We start from the raw sequence: 19,581 nt of genomic DNA, 5'->3' as shown, positions 1-19,581 counted from the left end.
TAATAAATCTGCAAATTTTCTGCCGCCAAATAATGATATTAAACAAATGATAACAAAATTTAAATCGCTTAATCACTGATTTCTACAAATCAGTAGACGCGGCCATGTTTGTGTATTGGCCTTATAAAAACAGGTGCGCGTGATGTCATTTCCCCACATCTAAATCTAGTAGAATCGTAGCGAAATATTTATGTAATAAAGTATTAACCAGACAAATTAATTTTGACAGGAGGTGTAGAGGAGATTCTTTTGGTTCAAAATACGTAAAAATATCCAAAAATAATAAATAATGAAAAATAAAGAAACAAATAAAAAAAATCAACGTCTACCGGTCACACAACTTCAGGCCAGTGATGCCCGTTACTATGTTCATTAAAGTCTCATCTTAATGTTATTAAACAATATTTCACAGATTTAATAAATACACATGTTACTTTTTAACAAAGTTTCACAATCAATTAATGCAATTAAATAAACAAACGCACCAACGAATAATTGGCTGTTAATTATTGAACGGTGATAATTGTCATTATTATAAAATTCCTACTAAAACGTGTTCTTAATAGTACATGTAATTAAATGTTTGCAGTTTGATTCTGGCTTTCAAATTAAAAGGCGTGAACATATGTTATAATTGATGTACACATTTCAAAAATATAAGCAACTCTTTTGAAAGGTAAATTGTTAACATGTCTGTCAACGTATGATGCTGCGTGGTATTTATTTACATCGTAATCGTTGCCCTAATATAAACTGCAGGCAAAACATTTTTATTGGCTGCCTCAAAAATCTAATTTGCATTAATTTATTCACACAATTGCTGGTTCTTACTACTTATGTCTAATACTGTGCATTATCTATTTTAATTGTACCTAATTTGCACCAATATGTTCGTGTCACACTGTGTACTGACGATTTTTATTGCTCCTTGTATGCCTATGTGCCGACAGACCTTTTGATCATGCACAATGTTGCCCTGATTGGTTAATCACCCTTGTCAAATATTCTAATGAAGAAATGACATCTATTTTTTACGCTTCATCAGTGAACTGAATGACCTCAGGGGAAATTAAGTTCCACACCTTTCAAATTATACTGTAAATAACAGCATTTCATAAAATAGCAACACATTTTTTTTTCAATTATCATTTTAAATATTAAGTAGATTTATGATTTTTTGTTTTATTGGATTAAATTTACGGTAGTAGAAATGCGTATCTGTGTGGGAAAGGGATTGGGTAAGTAGATAACGTGGAAAAAAAGCTATAAAGAACTGGATAAACCGGAGAATATGCGTAATTACAGGGGAATTGGCAAACTGTTGCTGTTGGTTCCAGTTTTGACTGGATGCCTAAATAACCTAACGGACAGTTTTGTTTTTCATACGATATTAGTCTGGCTGCCGATTTTCCTGCGCCATTCTCATTTTTAGCGTCGCGTCCTCAGCAGATCTCTGCATATTGGATTTAGTTGATAATTTACGCTGAAAAAAGATAATTTGACCGGCGATGTATACTATTCGGAAAGCTTGTCTATCGAAAATTAAGTACAAAATAAAAGGATATATCGTCAATTTGAAGAAGTTTCTTATAGTACGATGGTTTATCTTTGAAAATTAAACAGTCATTGCTTAAATCATGTGGTGGGATCATCAGCAAGCTTGAAAATCGGACAAATGATAATTAATGTCTCGGCGTCTTCAATTAATTAATTAAAATAATTCAGTTCCATATGATGTTTTCATAAATAATATATAATGTACGCAATAAGATTAATAAGTTCTTCATCAAGATATATTTAGTTGTACCAGCGTGTACACCTATACCGGAAGTGGGTGTAACACGTCACATTCTCGGTCTCGTCTGTCTCGCGAGAGTGACAAAACGCCAAAATGGCGGCACCCGTGAACTTAATTCTCAAGTAAAAAATAGTGTCTTAAAACACGAATTTCTAACTTAAACGGTTGATTTCAACAGAAAAACTGTCATGGTCCCTCTTTTTGATTCATGAATATTTATATTAGACAGACATCAATCCATCCATTCTTATTCCTTTAATGTAAAATAAAAAATATTTGTTACCAAAATTGTTGAGCATTACATTAGTATTTATATAATGAATATCTATGATAACACGATATTTATATGCAACGGACTATGTAACATATTAATCATTTTTACGTAAAAACACATGCATTATCATTTATTAACGTATAACGAAATATGTAGTAAAGGAATTGGTGATTCAGATTTATTTTTGCTTAGCTTAACAGAGTGAAGAAGAAATTAATTTAGTGGTATTCAACTTACACATTAACATATAAAAGGGGCATTTAACATCAGTCTTTCAATCCATTTCACTTAAAGATTACAATTCTGTAATCAGCCTTTTTTCTGAGTTAGCAAGAATTTCATCTACAAAATGTATACGTAAACGTCGTCACCTTTACCGGAAGTCGGTCAAAATATAAAAGTACCCCTGTGCGAGCCTCAAAATGAGCACTTGCTGCACATGCGCACAACAATGGGATTCCCGTACTTTTTATAGGCATGTTTTGTAAACAAACAGGTAAAAGTGTGTGTTATTTTTTAAATACCTTACCAAACTTGACAACATTTCAAGATATTGTCGAATTCCAGCGATAGTATGAGATGGTGAGCTTAATTAGATTAAAAATTCTAATAATTCGATTTAATTATAAAAAGCCGAGTTTATCAACCAGCCGAAGTTATCTCCCCAACCAGTATATATAAGAATAGCTGGTCATCAGATGTCTACTTGTTCATCTTCACTTGCTGCATTTCTTCCTTGGACGCCCTTTGAATGCTTTGCATCAATGCTTTTCTTGTAACATAATGGAAAGCATAATTTTCGACACTCGTCCGAATTATTTTATCCGAATGACTGACAAATTTTCAATATTAAAAAGATATGAACAATATTGTATGTCATTGTGCAAAAACATAAAATTATTGAAACAATGTAAGATTTTAATCTCACAAATGGTTCGTTCTCTTGCTTCCATTCGGCATGAACTGTCAGGTCGTATAAAATGTTGTCTTCACCATTTTCCACGTCCGCCGTCGCCATCTTGGGAAACCCGACAAATTTATTTTTAGCAACAGATTGCCGGTCGAGACCGGTGCGACACGTAATGTGTCTCCTATCGGAAATTCCCGGTCAATCGCAACTACTCGGCCCTTTCCGTCAGTCTTCGGATAAGGACAACTCTGACAACTTTAACGCAACGGTTACTTCCCATGATTATGGTGAAAAATATGAATAGACCAACCACGGTGGCACAATACGGTGACATGCGTGTGTTTTCATTTACCTCTCGCGCACGGGATACTTAGTTCATGGCTACGGGTTACTAAGTGGTGCGCACGAGATAATGGTGCACACGAGATACTATGTCGTGGCCACGAGTTACTGAGTCGTGCGCACGAGTTAATGAACCAGTCATATTACACTATTATTACATATGTAATTTTTTTAAACTTAGACAATTCCTGGTTCAAGTTTTATAATGCAACATTAAGCTTTGAAACTGATGATATTCACATTAAACACCACTTAATTATCTCGTTCGCACCACTTAGTTACTCATGACCACAACATAGTATCTCGTGCGCACGATATAACACGATATAAATAATTAAAAAAAAACACATGTCACCTCTGTGACACCGTAACTATGTGCTGTGTGCAAGCATTTTTATATTTTCGGAACTAATCAGTAAATCGTAAGGTTATGCAGGGTCTTTCAAAATTTCTATTTGAAAAGCCCTGAGTTATGGCACCATTTAAGGTTTTGCATGGATCTGGTCCAAGTCTGGATGATGTTGACTTATAAGTCCCGGAACCGGCTCTAATTTGTTCATAGGCTACATGTTCAATATTAAGATTCCGACAAGATAGAATAAGTCCAGCTTTATCAACGTGAGTAAAGTAAATAAGTTGAACTAGTTATGACGACACACAAGTTGGCCATACTGTACAAAAAGTCTTAAATCATATTTTCACATAAACACATTTGCTTTCTAAATTCAAAACAATCATATCACACAAATGTTGACTCTAACAGGTCACCATAGTTTTTGGAGGAAAGATATCGTAAGTTGGTACATTATATTCAGGACATGTTCTATCTTCACTTGAGTCGAACCAGTTCGTTAGATAACAGGTTATCACAATGGCGACACCAACGGCAATAAAGAATCCCGAAATTAAATACACTCAGGTAAGTTCTGTTTAAAACCATTTTAGACTAAAATATCATGTTTTATATTTAAATTAATTTGTAGCGCACTTTGTGCAGTAACATTAAATTCGCGGCAACGTAGTGCACTAAACTTCCTGTGTTGTCTGTCATCTTCACGACTTGACGACTACAGATATCTAAGCATATTTTACATTTCAAAGATAAGCAGGCTTGCAAACATACATTTTTTATATTCGGCAATGCAACCTAGTAATTTGTCCATATACCTAGTGTTTATCATGGGACGTGATAATTATTATGTTCGAGTTGCATTCACTATATGTTAACCTTTTTCTGTCCAAAGCAAAACAGTTTTTATCTATAATATTCCGTGTTCTGGCAAACAAAACAAATTCCATTTTTATTTCATTCCATAGATTTTGATCAACAATGAATGGGTGAATTCAGTTTCTGGAAAGACGTTCCCGACGATTAATCCGGCGACTGCACAAAAAATAACCGACGTACAGGAAGGTGACAAAGTAGGCTAATATTTTAGTTTTTAGTACTTGAAATCTTGATGTCTGAATACATTGTCTAGATATTACTCAGTACTCATTAAGAAAATTGATTTCCTTGTATTTATCTCGACGGCTTCACAATCACCACACCTGTTTACAATATTATATTGTCAGCCTTACTGGCTTCCTTACAGGTTCCGTGATATGATTGCCATTTAAGAATTGTGCTACATTTCACAAATGTAGGTATATTTCATCTATCATAAAATAATATTAAATAAAAAAAGATTGGGGGGAGGGGGTAAATTTAAACAAATAAATTATATTGAAATGAGAAAAATCAATTAATGAAGAATTAATAGCTCAAGGTATACTGAATTTCATTAAGAGTTATTTACGTGACATACATGAAGATAAATAATACTGAAGTATGTTTGTGAATTTGTATACTTTGTTGTAACATGACCTGTTTCTTTTATCTAGTAATGTGGTATGTTCTATGGGAGACATGTAGGGTCATCTTTAATCTTGCAAATATATGAGCCGCGTCACGACAAAACCAACATGATGGGTTTGCGACCAGCATGGATCCAGATCAGCCTGCGCATCCGCGCAGTCTGACCAAGATCCACGATGTTCGCTTACAAACCCTATTACAAGTAGATGAACTGATAGCGAACAGCATGGATCCTGATCAGACTGCGCGGATGAGCAGGCTGGTCTGAATCCATGCTGGTCGCAAACGCACTATGTTGGTTTTGTCATGACGCGGCTCAATTATAAATATTTTAGTTGAGACCAGTGATATCATTTAATCAACCTATACATTATAACAGTAAGATATTGGCCGGGTTTTAAGATTGCAGGCTTACAAGTTGAAAGTTTTCTTGTCGAGTGTTGAAGAATAGTCTAAAATGAAGCTTGTTACCTCACCTTTACGTATTGTTACTGTAATGACGCTCGACGAGTAGTTCGGGAAGTACCCTGTAAACAAAAAACATTTAGTACAGTGCATGTGATATGCACCCAGTGTACAGTCAGTTGTAACTCCCGATCCAGTCCATCAGCCAAAATATTAACTTCAGTCTCTAGGTATATAATTTATATATGTTATTTTTCTGGTGTAATTGTGCCGGATAAATGCTGAATGTATTGCTTACGGTCTGCATTGTGATGCAATACATACTGTGACTTTTAGGCTGATGTAGACAAGGCAGTAGCAGCAGCTAAAGAAGCTTTCAAACTCGGATCGCCATGGCGACGGATGGACGCTAGTGAGAGAGGTCGGCTTCTTAACAAATTCGCGGACCTACTGGAAAGAGACATTGCCTATATTGCGGTATGTATGCTTTTTCTTCCGATTTGTAACAACAATAAGCAATGTTAGGCGAAATATTTCATACTGAATTTATTGATCAATTAAAATCTGACATTGAACTACTCAAAATTTCCCCAATGTTTAGTTTAGGTCATGTTAAAGATAACCGTTCAATTTGAATGTACTGAATTAATACACCAAAAGGGACTCGCTACATGTATTTATCATGTTAAGCTTACTCAATAATATAAAATCATTTTTTGCATCATTTAGAGTCTAGAAACACTCGACAATGGAAAGCCGTTCAAAAACTCTGTCGGGGACATCGCCTTCTCTATCAAGTGTATTAGATACTATGCCGGGTGGTCAGACAAGAACCAAGGAAAAACCATGCCAGTCGGTAAAACGTGTTCTTATTTTATTGTTTTCTTTACTCCATGGTATGAAGATGAATTCGAAATATATTTGAACATGTTTTATAACAAATGTAAGCATTTGTTATTTATCTTGTGTTCTTGACCCAGATGATAGGGTATATCATTTATTTACACAGTATATTAAGGGCCTTGATAAATTATCTATACAAGGTTGTTAAAAATATGTCCGTGTTCTGACCTATCATTATTTAAAGGTGATATACCAGGTATTTTGTCACGCACCACTTTAACATAAATGTTTATTTTTTCACGTATACATATATTGTTTTTAAAGAATCAAAATTGAAAGACACACACTTTGACCATTTTATTGTACTGAAACTTCTTTTTATCTGTTCATACATTGTCCTTCTTGGTGGGCTTTGTAGGAGCACATTTGTCTCGGAGCACATTTGTCTCACGAGGTGTGACCGATGTGCTCGTAAAAATTCATGTTTGCTACAAAATTGGAAATGAGACAGATGTGTTCGACACACAATAGAAAGGACACTCGATTCAAAGCACATTTGACTCACATTCTTCCAAAAGACAATAATTATGCCCGTCCGTATACCGGCTACAAGTAATAATATTGTTATGTGTTTTCTGTATTCATAATACCGTTTTTAGGTCTCTTCCGGTCAATCAAAATTCACATATCCATCTTTTTTTAAATGCATGTACATGTACATACACATATGAAATATTTTTCATTGATTACAATTAAATTACATCTATTTATTTTAGATGGGGACTTCTTCGCCTATACTCGACATGAACCGGTCGGAATTTGCGGACAGATTATTCCAGTAATTATTTTGAACATATTTATTTTGATGTATATTGGTATACCTGGGTTTGGATTGCTGTTAAATATGACATGATGCGCAGACATTAATCTTGAAAGATCCTTTATGTACAGATCTATATTTAACTTATTTAGTAAATTATGTTTGTAGGCGTTTTTTAATTATCATGAATCATATAATGTATTGTTCGTTTCAAATGGTTACCAATTTTAAGTAATGTATGTATACGGTATCATAAATGATAATTACTTACATTATACACCCATTAAACTTGTGAATATTCTACATTTACAGTGGAATTACCCAATGTTGATGTTTTCATGGAAGATCGCGCCTGCAGTTGCTATGGGTAACGTGGTAATAATCAAACCAGCGGAACAAACACCACTAACAGCATTATATGCCGGAGCTCTAACCATTGAGGTGGGTGTCCTTTATCAAATTCGGCTCATGGAAGTTTCATTACCGATTTGTATGATCCTTTATGCCACCTTTAGCTATCTGTTTTTGCTAGGGAATTCGTCTGTCTGGGCTTTTATTCTGTAACGTCAACTTAGAACATGTTGTCAACAGAACAAAGAGTATTGTGCAATTTAGCTGTTTTTGAACAAATCATACAATTCTATTGATGCCATTACATTTAATCTTTCGATTTATTCCAGGCCGGTTTCCCACCTGGTGTTGTTAACATGGTTCCAGGGTACGGACCTACGGCTGGAGCTGCATTGACAAAACATGCGGATGTTAATAAAGTTGCATTCACAGGCTCCACAGAGGTACGGTGCTTCTTCCTCACATCATTATAATAAATGTCTTATCTTAACAAACTATTGGCTTGATTTTGTGCCTATTGTATGCAACGCATGCTCGGTTGTTAGCGCATTTGTTGGATTGACTTTAAGTTTTCTCAAAATCCTTATACATTATCTGATAGGTCACAAGAAAAACATAGGAAACAAAAAAAGAAAAGTTATTTCGATTATTGATATATATTTGTTACATGTATGCATGTGTTTCCGTAAATTGTTTTTAAAGAAAACCTCCACATTTATCGGGTTTAACTCGTATTAACTATGATCATTATATAGGTTGGTCAGATCATCATGCAGGCTGCTGGAGCTTCCAACCTGAAGAGAACAACTTTAGAACTCGGAGGGAAAAGTCCAAATGTCATATTTCCTGATGTTGATAGTAAAGAATTAATATTATTAATTTTATTTTCATGCAAATGTGTTGAGATTATTTTTATCTTAATGGATTTGGCATGTTTTAGTTCATGACATGCTACACATGCTTTTGAGTTACAAAACATTTAGGTATGATCTATTGTATGTATTTTATGTAACATTCCTTAAGAGAGTTCCTCTATGGTCACTGACCTAGGCAGTATGACTGTCGCAGACATTGACATTACGAATGTCACTGACCTTGACATTATGACTGTAATTATCTGGCCTTGACATAACGACTTCACTGATCTTGACATTACGACTTTACTGACCTTGATATTACGACTTTACAGACATTGACATTACCAATGTCACTGACCTTGACATTATGACTGTAATTATCTGGCCTTGACATAACGACTTCTCTGATCTTGACATTACGACTTCACTGACCTTGACATTACGACTTCACAGACATTGACATTACGAATGTCACTGACCTTGACATTATGACTGTAATTATCTGGCCTCGACATAACGACTTCACTGATCTTGACAATACGACTTCACTGACCTTGACATTACGACTTTACATACATTGACATTGCGAATGTCACTGGCCTTGACATTATGACTTTAATTATCTGGCCTTGACATAACGACTTCACTGATCTTGACATTACGACTTCACTGACCTTGACATTACGAGTTCACAGACATTGACATTACGAATGCCGTTGATCTTTACATAACAACTCCACTGACCTTGACATTACGACTTCATTGACATTACGAATGTCACTGACCTTGACATTATGACTGAAATTAACTCGCCTTAACATTACGACTTCATTGGCCTTAACATTACGATATCACTGACCTTGACATCACGACTTCACCGACCTTGACATTACGACTGTACCTTTGAGTCAGATCGGTTAGTAACACATCTATAAATTTATTTTGTGGTTGTAATGAATACACATTACTAGGAAGTTATTTGATCATCATTCCTTGCGACCGATTGTCACAGAAATAGTACGTTTAAAACTGTACAAATAGTTCGTTTACAGCAACAGTATTTATATATTGTTCTTAAATGTCCGCCTTAGTAAATCATAGGAAAATAACAAATACTCAAAGATCGATCTATAATCAAACTTCTTCAGTTGATTCAGTTGTGGAATTTGCAAACGAGGCAGCGATGACAAACATGGGTCAATGTTGTATTGCGGGGTCAAGGACGTTTGTGCATGAAGATATCTATGACGAGTTTGTTAAAAAATCTGTTGAACGGGCAAAGAGAAGGACTGTTGGTGATCCATGGGATAATCCGGAGAACGGACCTCAGGTACGTCCATAGGTGCTTCAACTTCGTCATGATGCACGAATCACTGTGTTCATTGTAGTAAGATTACACGATTTCGAAACTAAACATGAAAGAAAGATTTAAAGACAGTAAGACAGTAAGACAAACTTTATTTATAGTCGGTTATGATTAACAGTACAAAACATAAGCTTTAAGCTTGTATCCGACATGAACAAAATATAGAAAATAATAATAAGAAACAAAGAAACAAAAACAAACAGACACCATAAGATAATAATACATACAATTAATTTATATAGTCATTGTAATGAAATCTGAGCATTTACAATGAAAATATAGTCATATCTATTAACAGGGTTTTTACATATATACAGATACATAGTAACATTAATTCAAGGAAAAGACTAAATTTATTTACAAGCAAAAAACAGGAATCAAGTAAAATAGAACATAAACGATTAGATGCACATAGAGCAGCACACTTGTCATTACTCCCATGTTTTCAATTAGTCGTTTAAACTCATTTAAGTCAGATGTACATCTTAGATCATTAGATAAAACTATTCCAGATTTTTAGATGCTTCAAAAGCGAAAACTCTTTTTTACCATAATTGGTTGTGCGTACTTTAGGGACATCTAAAGTTTTTTGGTATCTAAAAATTATATAATTTGAAGAACGCACATAGAAATAACAAGTTCTTGAACATACTTAGGAGAAATCGCTGTTCAGACATTTAAAAAAACTTCAATAGCGAGTTGTTTAATTCTACTGATATGGGACGTGAAGAACATATTAGTCAGTTTAAGCAGGTCTTCAATAAACTTGATGAAATAGTCATTAAAAAACAATTTTCAGAGCTCTATATTGAAGTTTTTCCAACTTGTTTTGTGTTTGTCCTTACTACAAAAATGCCAGACTAAAGGGCAAGAAATAAAAGTTGGATCTGATAAAACTTTTGTATATAAAATTTTTGCATCCCAGATATTAAGTAGAGGACATAGTCTGGTTAATACATTTATTTGTCTTGCTGAACTTTTTACAAACATTTGAGAATATGAAATCAAAATTTAATAGGGAATCTATTTCAATACCTAGAAGTTTTTACAATGAGATTCACAAGGAATAGTGGCATCAAGAATCTGGAATTTAGACACAATTTTACAGGTTTGTTTGGCCTTATACATTTAGCCTGAAACTTCTCAGGGTTTGCTTGCATAAGATTGTCTTAAACCATTTAGTCATGACAACACTTTAATCTGTATTGTGCTTTTGAGAATTTCCACATTAATAATGATTAAATGAGAGGGTATCTGTCCGTCTGCATAATTATAAAACAGAAACCCTTTTTAATGAAATAAAATATATCATTTAAGAAAATGTTTAAATAAGAGGGACCAAGAATTGACGCCTTGTGGAACCCCTTTGTTTATTTCATTCCACTCACTACAGATTGTACCTAGTTTTACTTTGTTGCTGTCCTTTTAAACAAATAACTTTGCATGAGAATTAGCAGAGGCATCAGACAGAACCATAGGGCCTTAAGTTTAAGAATAATCAGGTCATGCGGAAGACAGTCAAAAGCCTTAGACAGATCCATGAGTATGGCAGCTACATATTTCTTTCTATCTAATGCTCTCTCCAATCTTCAATGAGGCGCAGTAATGTTGTCTGACAGCCAAAATTTCTACGGATGCTGATTAGAAAGTCATGAAAAATGTTTTCAAAATGTAAGTTAAGTTGACACTAATAGATTTTTTCAAAAAAACTTTTTGAAATGGTAGGTAAGATGCCTGACAGGCCTGTAATTTTTTCTTTTTGGAAAGGATCATCCTTTTTGAACAGAGGTTTAAACTTTGTGCTAGTTTTTAAAGCTTGTGGAATTGAGAGGTTTTTGAAAGCTTTTTATTAATAAGCGAAGTTATAGGATTTGTCAAAGGGCATACGCACCTGCTTTAATTATCTTTGGTGGTAGGCTGTCCACACCAATGGCCTTTTTTGAATTTAAACTTTTCAATAATTTAAAAGTTTGATCAGTGCTCACTGGAGCAAATTGAAAAGTTCTTCTATTGATGGATTGATTTTTAGATATTTGTGTTTATGCTAGGATGTGTTTCATCAATATCAGCATCAAGTTTTTTATACCAATATCACAAGCAATATTCACATAAAAATCATTCAGAATATTAACTTTTTTCCTTTTGGTCTGATTTTAGGGTCTCATTTTCATTAAGAATAATTTTGCTGTCAGATTTTGCTGTAGATTTGATGTCAAAAAACGGTTTAATTGTTGGCCAGAAGTGGCTAGATTTTTTGGACTTCATTACACCTTTCAAAGAAATATTTTTCCATTGACTCTCTTTTTTAGTTTTTGTGACCAAAATTTCTTTGTTTGGCGGAACTTTTTTCCCGTTTTTGTTATTACGGTTTTTTGAAATAGCAATTTCTTAGTTGCTGTTTTTTTATAGATAGATTTTCTCAATTCCGCCATTCATGAAAGGAACTTTTGTGATCTTAATTTGCGTTCTTTAATTGGAGCAAATAGTTCATCTACAACTTCTTCTGAAAAGTGTTTCAAAAGCCCAGTAATGAATCATCAATATCATCAAAAATATCTGCAATATGTGAATGGAAATTTTGCTAAAGTTCAGTGTTGAAAACAGAAATTAAAATGTTTGTATGATCCTAAATTTAACATATTTTGGTTTTGTTTGACAACACTGCTTCTTTTATTGTAGTAGCTACTAAGATTGTGACAGTCACTGATGACCAACATCTAAATTTTTCTGTGTTACAAATAAAATTTGATCTGTTAGTTAAAAAATAACATGCAATTGCCGAGGGACTTGCATTTTTATAAAGCATGTGTTTCCTTTTACAACATTTTTCAAGGTTATATGTATTCACAAATATCGCGAAGGGTGGATGATTTTTCAAGCCTGTTCATGTCAAAGTTCAGATCACCAAGAAAGGCAGGATGTTATCATTATTGTCTTAAAGTTCTATCAAGAACATTAGTGAAGGTTTTTAGTAAAAATCCACATTTTTGATATAGGAGGTTTGTAAAGAGCCAGGATACACCACTTTTTCTTTTATTTAAAGATAGTTCAAAAACACATGCATTCAAAAAATTTTTGGCTCCAGGTCTTTCTTTCTCCGGAAATGGCAAATCATCACGTGAATAAACAAAAATTCCCCCTCCAAATTTATTGCGATCCCCGGCGAATCAATTTTGTATCCATTATAATGGAAAATGTTGCTATTAAAGCTATCATCCAGGCTTAGTTTCAGATAAGATAAATATATCCACTAATTTTCTCTTCAAAATTTCATGCACTTCTAAGTATTTTGATTTAAGACTGTTTTGATTTTAAATGTGCTATAAAGGACGTTTGAGATCTTTTTGTCGTAATTCCACTTAATTTTTTTAGATATCACTGTTTACAATCTTCACTATTTAATATGACGGATTTGTTGTTATCGATTGTTGCTGCATCATCTGAGGATAAGATTTGCTCTGTTGAAACTGAGTTGGTTGGTGTACTTCCATGTAAAATGAAATGGATTGACCTGTTGATGATGGTGATTGACCTGTTGATGGTGGGAATTGACATGTTACGGGATAAGGATCTACTCTCAGGAGATCCATGAGAAAGATGATTGTCCTGTTTGATGAACTAAGAATTGATCTGCTGAGGATAAGAATTGGTCTTTTGTGGATTTACCTGTTGTGATTGGGGATTGACATTTTGATGATGGGGACTGACTTGTTGCAGATAAGGATTGACATGCTGATGATGGGGAATTGTCCTGTTGGATTTTGAACTGTGGGGAATGAGGATTGATATTGTTGAGGATGGGAAGTTACCTGTTTGGGATGGGGATTGACCTGTTTGCTGATGGGAGTTACCAGTTGGGGATGGGGATTGACCTGTTGCTGATGGGGAGCGACCTGTTGGGGATGGGGATTGACCTGTTGCTGATGGGGGCTACCTGTTGGGGATGGGGGGGGGGATTGACCTGTTGCTGATGGGGAGTTACCAAAATGGTGGGGATGGGGATTTACCTGTTGCTGATGGGAGTTTCCTGTTGGGGATTGGGATTGACCTGTTGCTTGATGGGGAATTACTGTTTGGGATTGGGATTGACCTGTTGCTGATGGGGAGTTAAACTGTTTGGGATGGTGATTGACCTGTTGCTGATGGGATTGACCAGTTGGGATGGGATTTTACTTGTTTGGGGACTGGTATTTACCTGTTTGATTAGTGGGGATGTACTTGAATGGGATTCTTCTGTTGAAGATGGGTATTGAAGCTTTTGAAAGACTGGGAATTGTCGCTGTAAGATAAGAATGGGAATAATACGTTTTTTTGAGGTATGGGGATATGAGTTGTAGTGAGAGAAATAGGTTTCCTGTTGATGTGTGCTGAAATGATTCTCGGAGAGCTCTTTCCCTGAGTTGATTTTTGGTTCTCTGGGGTTTTGGAACCTCTGTTGCATTTGCGGGCATTGAGAGTAATGTGGAGGATATGTTTTGGTTGTTGAGCTGTCCTGGGAAAATTTACATCCTCAGAACTTTCATATGGTAGGGCAAGTGCCGAGTATATGGCCCTTTTGATCTGTTTACCTAAGATTGCTGCTCCCGCGTCCTTTAGTAAGGTGTACAGCATCTTGATACAACTGATCATTAACTGTCCCTTGATACATAACAGCAGATGTATTATCAAGAAATGTGGAGATCTTTACGCTTACAAAGATTCTTAATGGATGTATTCACTTTTGTGTCTATGATCTTTGTTGCAAGATTATCTCTGCATTTTTGGCAGCACTGAGCAGAAAAACTATCACCTTAGCATCGCTATTGTTCTTTTAGGAGCTGAATTTGTTAGATCATTTAGTTCATCAGTTATAAGATTTTTCCGTTATCCCCGTCTGAGATGTTTATTTATCCCTGCATGTATGACAAAAACGTCACAACTCCTTCAGAATCCTTTTTGTCATCTGAAACTCACAATTTATTGGTTATGTCACAGATCTTTGCCACTGGGTGTTTATCGGATTTTTGTATTATTTTACTTCCACTCATTTTTTTCGGCTTTAGCACTTTTGTCACAGAATCACCAAGAATCAGAACCTCATGTTTCTTTTGACCCCGAGTTTTCCTTTGTTTTTTCTGTTGAATGTTTTTGATCCATTGTTTTTTGTCTAATATTTCAGATTTTTTCTGTTGGTGCGACTGAGGCGTTTTCAGCCATGTTATCCAACTTGAGAAGAAAATTTGGGCATCAAACGCTTGTATGCATCTGTTTTTAATTCCATGTTTTCAGTTACTATTTTCTTGTAATTTCTTATCTCTGCTTGAAGGAGAATATATGTTCAGTGCTAGAAGCAAGATTCTCTGTTCTGTTCTTAAAGAGTCGATTGTCATTGTAAACTCTGACATTGTATTCTTAAGTTCCTCTATGTATTTTGAATGATTTCACTGGTAAATGTATCATTTTGTTTTGATGATATCTTTCCTTTCAGAGACTTATTTTCTTGTTTTAATGAATTGTTTGATTTTTTCATGGTTTCAATTTCAGCGGTTAGGATTTGAATTTCAGCATTTAAGTCTGAGGTCTTTGATTGGTAATCTGAAATAGTCTTTCTCTGAAATTCAGCTTCGTTTTGCAAGGATGCAATTTGCTGATCTTGACTAGCATGCTTTATTGAAAGACTAGCATATTTATGTTGAAGGTTGTCGTTTTCATTTTGCAGTGTTTCATTATCTTTTTTCAACTTTTGAAATTGCTGAATATTGTTTTGATTTTCATACATTTTAGGGGTCTCATAAAAATTTACACAGTCAATCTGGGGAACACTATCCATATTGATAATTTCACTGTTATTATTAAAGGATATATGATCTGTAGTGTCAGTAGAGACGGGCACTGAGGTTTCCGAGTTTGATTTGTCTATGATAGAAAGAAAACAGGAATTAGCCAGCTTAAAGCTCTGCTCTGACTCAGTATCCAAGGATTTAGGTGAAGTTTTCTTCAGATTCACATTTTTAATCCCCAAATGATATTGGTGGATGAGCGTACCCATTTGCAGTTCTGATGAAAGAATTCACTGCTTGTTTCTTTTGTTGCATTTTGTGAAGTTTCTGTTTTGGTTTCTTCCCTGTTTCTGCTATAATAGATCGTTGTCTTTCAAGTTCTTCAAGATCTACTTTAGGTCCACCCCTCTTTTGAATCTTTTCTGCTTTTTTCTTTTCTTCTGCTAATTTTACAAGAGCATTTAATTCAGGAGGGCCAAAAATTAGGTCTGAGAGTAAGTGTTTAAACCCTCTTGGTGTAGATTTCTGACCTTTGATGTTTGGGGCAGCAGGTGTTGAAGTCTGAACTGGAGACTCAGCTACTGAGGTCAGCCCAGATGAGTCCAGTTCATCTAGGAGAGTGTCAGGAGGACTTTCTGGAAAACTGTCAATGTGAGAGGCAAGAGATTTGAATATTGTATTTTGTCCACAATATACTGCCATGCCCTGAATAAGTAGGGTTGTTTTGTTATAATACCATGTGATCACCACTTTGAAGGATGACAGTTCTGTTGTTATAGAAATGCCTGTGTTATCAATGTTGGGAACAAGTGTATATTGTTGTTGTAGTATTTCTCTAATTCTGTCACTTATTCCTTTCTTAAAGATGTTATTGTAACATTGTTTCCACAAGCACTTGTTTTTACAGAGAAATATTGGCTTTCTGCTATCTCCAGACAGTCTGTTAACACTTCATTGAAAGAAAAGCCTTCAAAATTAGAAATATTTAAATCCATTGTTTGATCCATTATCACCTTTTAGTCAGCTATTGTTGTCACAAAGGTTTATAAATACCTGATGTATTTTAGCACTATATAACTATTATACCTGTTTTTACAGCAAATATTTGTAAGTGATAAGTATTAATCCTTTGGTAAAAAATTATAAATATTTCCAGATTTTATACAAATTTATGATTAGTTTTCACCAGTTTTTTGCTTAATTGCTAGTCAGATCACTTTTTCATTTTAAAATTAATATCCAGAGATTTATGAGGTTCAATAATATCCAAAAATCTCCAGAGAATTGCAATGTTTTATTGCTTAAATAAAGATAAATCCAAGAGCAGATTAAAACACATGTTGACAGTTCGAAGTTGGTTGGAATTGATTTAAAACTAGTCATACAAATGTTACGAAAACACACCATGTGGTGAAACCACGATGAAACACATGCAATGTTTTAATCACAACATAACCAGATTGAGTAAAATTGCGGAACAAATTCAGTATTTTCTATAACTTTTAAAACATTTTTTTTTATAAAACTAAAGCGTAATTCTAACCCTCGTGCATACTGTAGTTTTATTTATTTAGTTCAATGGGATTTTATGTAATCCTTACTTAATTAAAAAAAGTAATAATAATTTCTCGATTTAAACTTGTTATAATGGTGTTATTCTGCGACAATAAACACTATTTTCAAAACTGCACTAATCAAAAGCATTGTAGATATAGTAGAATATGTAAAAAAATATATATATATATGAATATAATCTTAACAGATCGACGAAGAACAGTTCAACAAGATTCTCGGTCTAATCAAGGCCGGACAAGAAGACGGTGCTAAACTAGAATGTGGCGGTGGTCGTTATGGTGAAAAGGGCTACTTCATACAGCCGACAGTTTTCAGTGGCGTCCAAGATAACATGCGTATTGCAAGGCAAGAGGTATAGGATCTTTCAACATTTCAAATTATGTCCGTAAAATTGTTGTTTCAAAATATAACATGTATATAAAAAATCACATAAAAAGGGTGGAACATGTAGATTCGTTATTGATCCAATTTCCTTATTGATTTTTTTATAGATATTCGGACCAGTTCAGAGTATTTTCAAATTTAAGACAATGGAGGAAGTTTTGGAGCGGGCTAACGACACGAACTATGGTTTGGCAGCAGCCGTGTTTACTAATGATATTAACACGGCTATGACGTACACACAGGGTGTCAAGGCTGGAACCGTGTGGTATGTTCTATATATAATGTTGTTATTTCTATTTTGTAATTTTTTAAAGAATTTTATTGCAATATTAACTGAAATTTTTATAGTTCAAAGCTAATATGTAGTGCTCACTTCCATTGTTGTATTTTCAGGGTCAATTGTTATGAAGTTGTTAATCCACAAGCACCGTTTGGTGGATTCAAGATGTCTGGATTAGGAAGAGAACTGTAAGTAACATGTTTCTATGAGCAGATTTTATATAACATAATCACATATGCACTATTTATTTATTTGAAAGTGCAAACGTTTTAACATTTTATAACATTTAAATAATGGTTTTAGAGCATTATAAGCGCTGAATGTGAAATAATGCGTCATAAGAGTTGCAAAATGTAAACAAAGTAGTATTTTGACTTCCATAGAAAATATTAAATCACTATAACTGTACTAATTGACAAAACAGAAGCAAAAGATGATTTAGGTAATTGGTTAATGAGTAACTATTGGAAACTATAAAGGACACTAAAAAGGCTTTTGAGAAATAAAAATAAAGCATTTCTGTGGCATAACGGGCCTTTATAATATTAATTAAACAAACATAACGTCAAAATTGTTGATGTCGTTGAATCAAATAATGCTTTACTCGTTAGAGGCCCGCATAATGTAATTTAATTCAATCCGTCCAATAAATTCAATATTGAACTTACACTCATCCAATATTATGTTGACCATGATTATGGCAATTGTGAATGTATTGAAACAAGATAACCGTCTTAACTTTTAATATTGTGTACTAAACTTGTCTCTTTACAGGGGAGAGTATGGTCTAAGTCAATATACAGAAGTGAAAAATGTAAGTCAAGTTTATTTTCATAGTTATTACAATGCCTACATTATTTCAGTAAAATGTTTGAGAAATTAATATTATTGATGCCATTAACGTTGCTTGGTGAGTTTTCAGGAGCCAATTTTGAAATCTTTGACACCATTACAAGAAACGTAAACTTTTAATTTAAACATGCTCTTTATCTGCAAATCTGGAAAACTGGATTCAAACTATTGGTTTTAAACATAATTGTTGTATTAAGTCTATGAAAGAATAATATTTAATCTTGGCCAGTATTTCGTTAGTTCCATTTCTGTCATCTTGTACAAGTATATTATCTTTATTCTGTACAATTCTTTTTTCAGGTCGTGTTCAAAGTTCCACAGAAGAACTCATAATGGAACAGTTTTAAAAAACACGTTATAATATAACATATAAAGAAGTGCTTGAATTATAAAGGAAAGGAAAAGTTACTTTCAACATGTAGCAAGTTTATAAAAATTAGCTTTATAGTGTTGTAAATCTTTAAATTATAGGTTCAAGGGAATATAATTTTGGAAATACAAGATTTTGCACCTTATCACATGATGTGGATGATGATAAGGAATATAATATTATGTTTGAAATTGATACCATAAGAAATAAAAAAATACAGATAAAATACCGAAAAAAAAATATTTTTGAATTTTCCCAGTTGTTTTTTGTTGTTGTTCCATTTTTATAAATACAGACTCGTTCGCACCCATGCAAACATTGTATTTATAGAAGTACGCACTTTTATTGTGTTTCTATTTGCTTTTTGTATTGCTTTTAATGGCATTTTAAAGTAATCTTATATGTATAAAATGTGGGAACATTTAATCAATGAATGCATCGTTTATGATGAAAAAGAAATATGAAAATAAAGTTTGCACGTGATGAAATACAATTATGTAGAATGAAATGCAGTGTCACCAGTTTACAGTACAATAT

General features: G+C 33.9%; 2 protein-coding genes across 2 annotated transcripts in view; one reads left to right on the top strand and one right to left on the bottom strand.

The window, feature by feature from the left end:
- LOC132736535 (NBAS subunit of NRZ tethering complex-like) overlaps window positions 1–3,149 on the bottom strand; it is a 54,355-nt gene extending 51,206 nt beyond the window's left edge. The window contains exon 1 of the mRNA XM_060723678.1: window positions 3,001–3,149. Coding sequence (XP_060579661.1) covers window positions 3,001–3,090 — 90 coding nt within the window. The 5' untranslated portion in view covers window positions 3,091–3,149. The remainder of the gene's footprint in view (window positions 1–3,000) is intronic.
- A 942-nt stretch (window positions 3,150–4,091) lies between these two features.
- LOC132736530 (aldehyde dehydrogenase, mitochondrial-like) lies at window positions 4,092–19,118 on the top strand. The gene is made up of 14 exons (XM_060723674.1): window positions 4,092–4,243; window positions 4,642–4,746; window positions 5,924–6,064; window positions 6,317–6,443; window positions 7,207–7,268; window positions 7,563–7,691; window positions 7,931–8,044; window positions 8,357–8,459; window positions 9,607–9,788; window positions 17,346–17,510; window positions 17,650–17,807; window positions 17,936–18,010; window positions 18,597–18,636; window positions 18,975–19,118. Exons 1-14 carry the CDS (start codon window positions 4,196–4,198, stop codon window positions 19,005–19,007), a joined length of 1,482 nt encoding a protein of 493 aa, XP_060579657.1. The 5' UTR covers window positions 4,092–4,195; the 3' UTR covers window positions 19,008–19,118.
- Window positions 19,119–19,581: the final 463 nt, after the last annotated feature.

Source organism: Ruditapes philippinarum, unplaced genomic scaffold (genome assembly GCF_026571515.1).
Source record: "Ruditapes philippinarum isolate M1 unplaced genomic scaffold, ASM2657151v2 ctg625_1_1_1_1, whole genome shotgun sequence".
NCBI lineage: Eukaryota > Metazoa > Mollusca > Bivalvia > Venerida > Veneridae > Ruditapes > Ruditapes philippinarum.
The sequence above is the reverse complement of the archived record's forward strand: the minus strand, read 5'-3'. Positions and strand labels throughout refer to the sequence as shown.

What these genes read in the sequence shown, in the direction of transcription:
- LOC132736530 (XM_060723674.1), top strand. Translation starts at nt 4,196, where the DNA reads ATGGCGACACCAACGGCAATAAAGAATCCCGAAATTAAATACACTCAG. An exon ending in CCGGAGCTCTAACCATTGAG is followed by an intron (nt 7,692 to 7,930) that starts GTGGGTGTCCTT and finishes GATTTATTCCAG; the next exon opens with GCCGGTTTCCCACCTGGTGT. An exon ending in CATATTTCCTGATGTTGATA is followed by an intron (nt 8,460 to 9,606) that starts GTAAAGAATTAA and finishes AAACTTCTTCAG; the next exon opens with TTGATTCAGTTGTGGAATTT.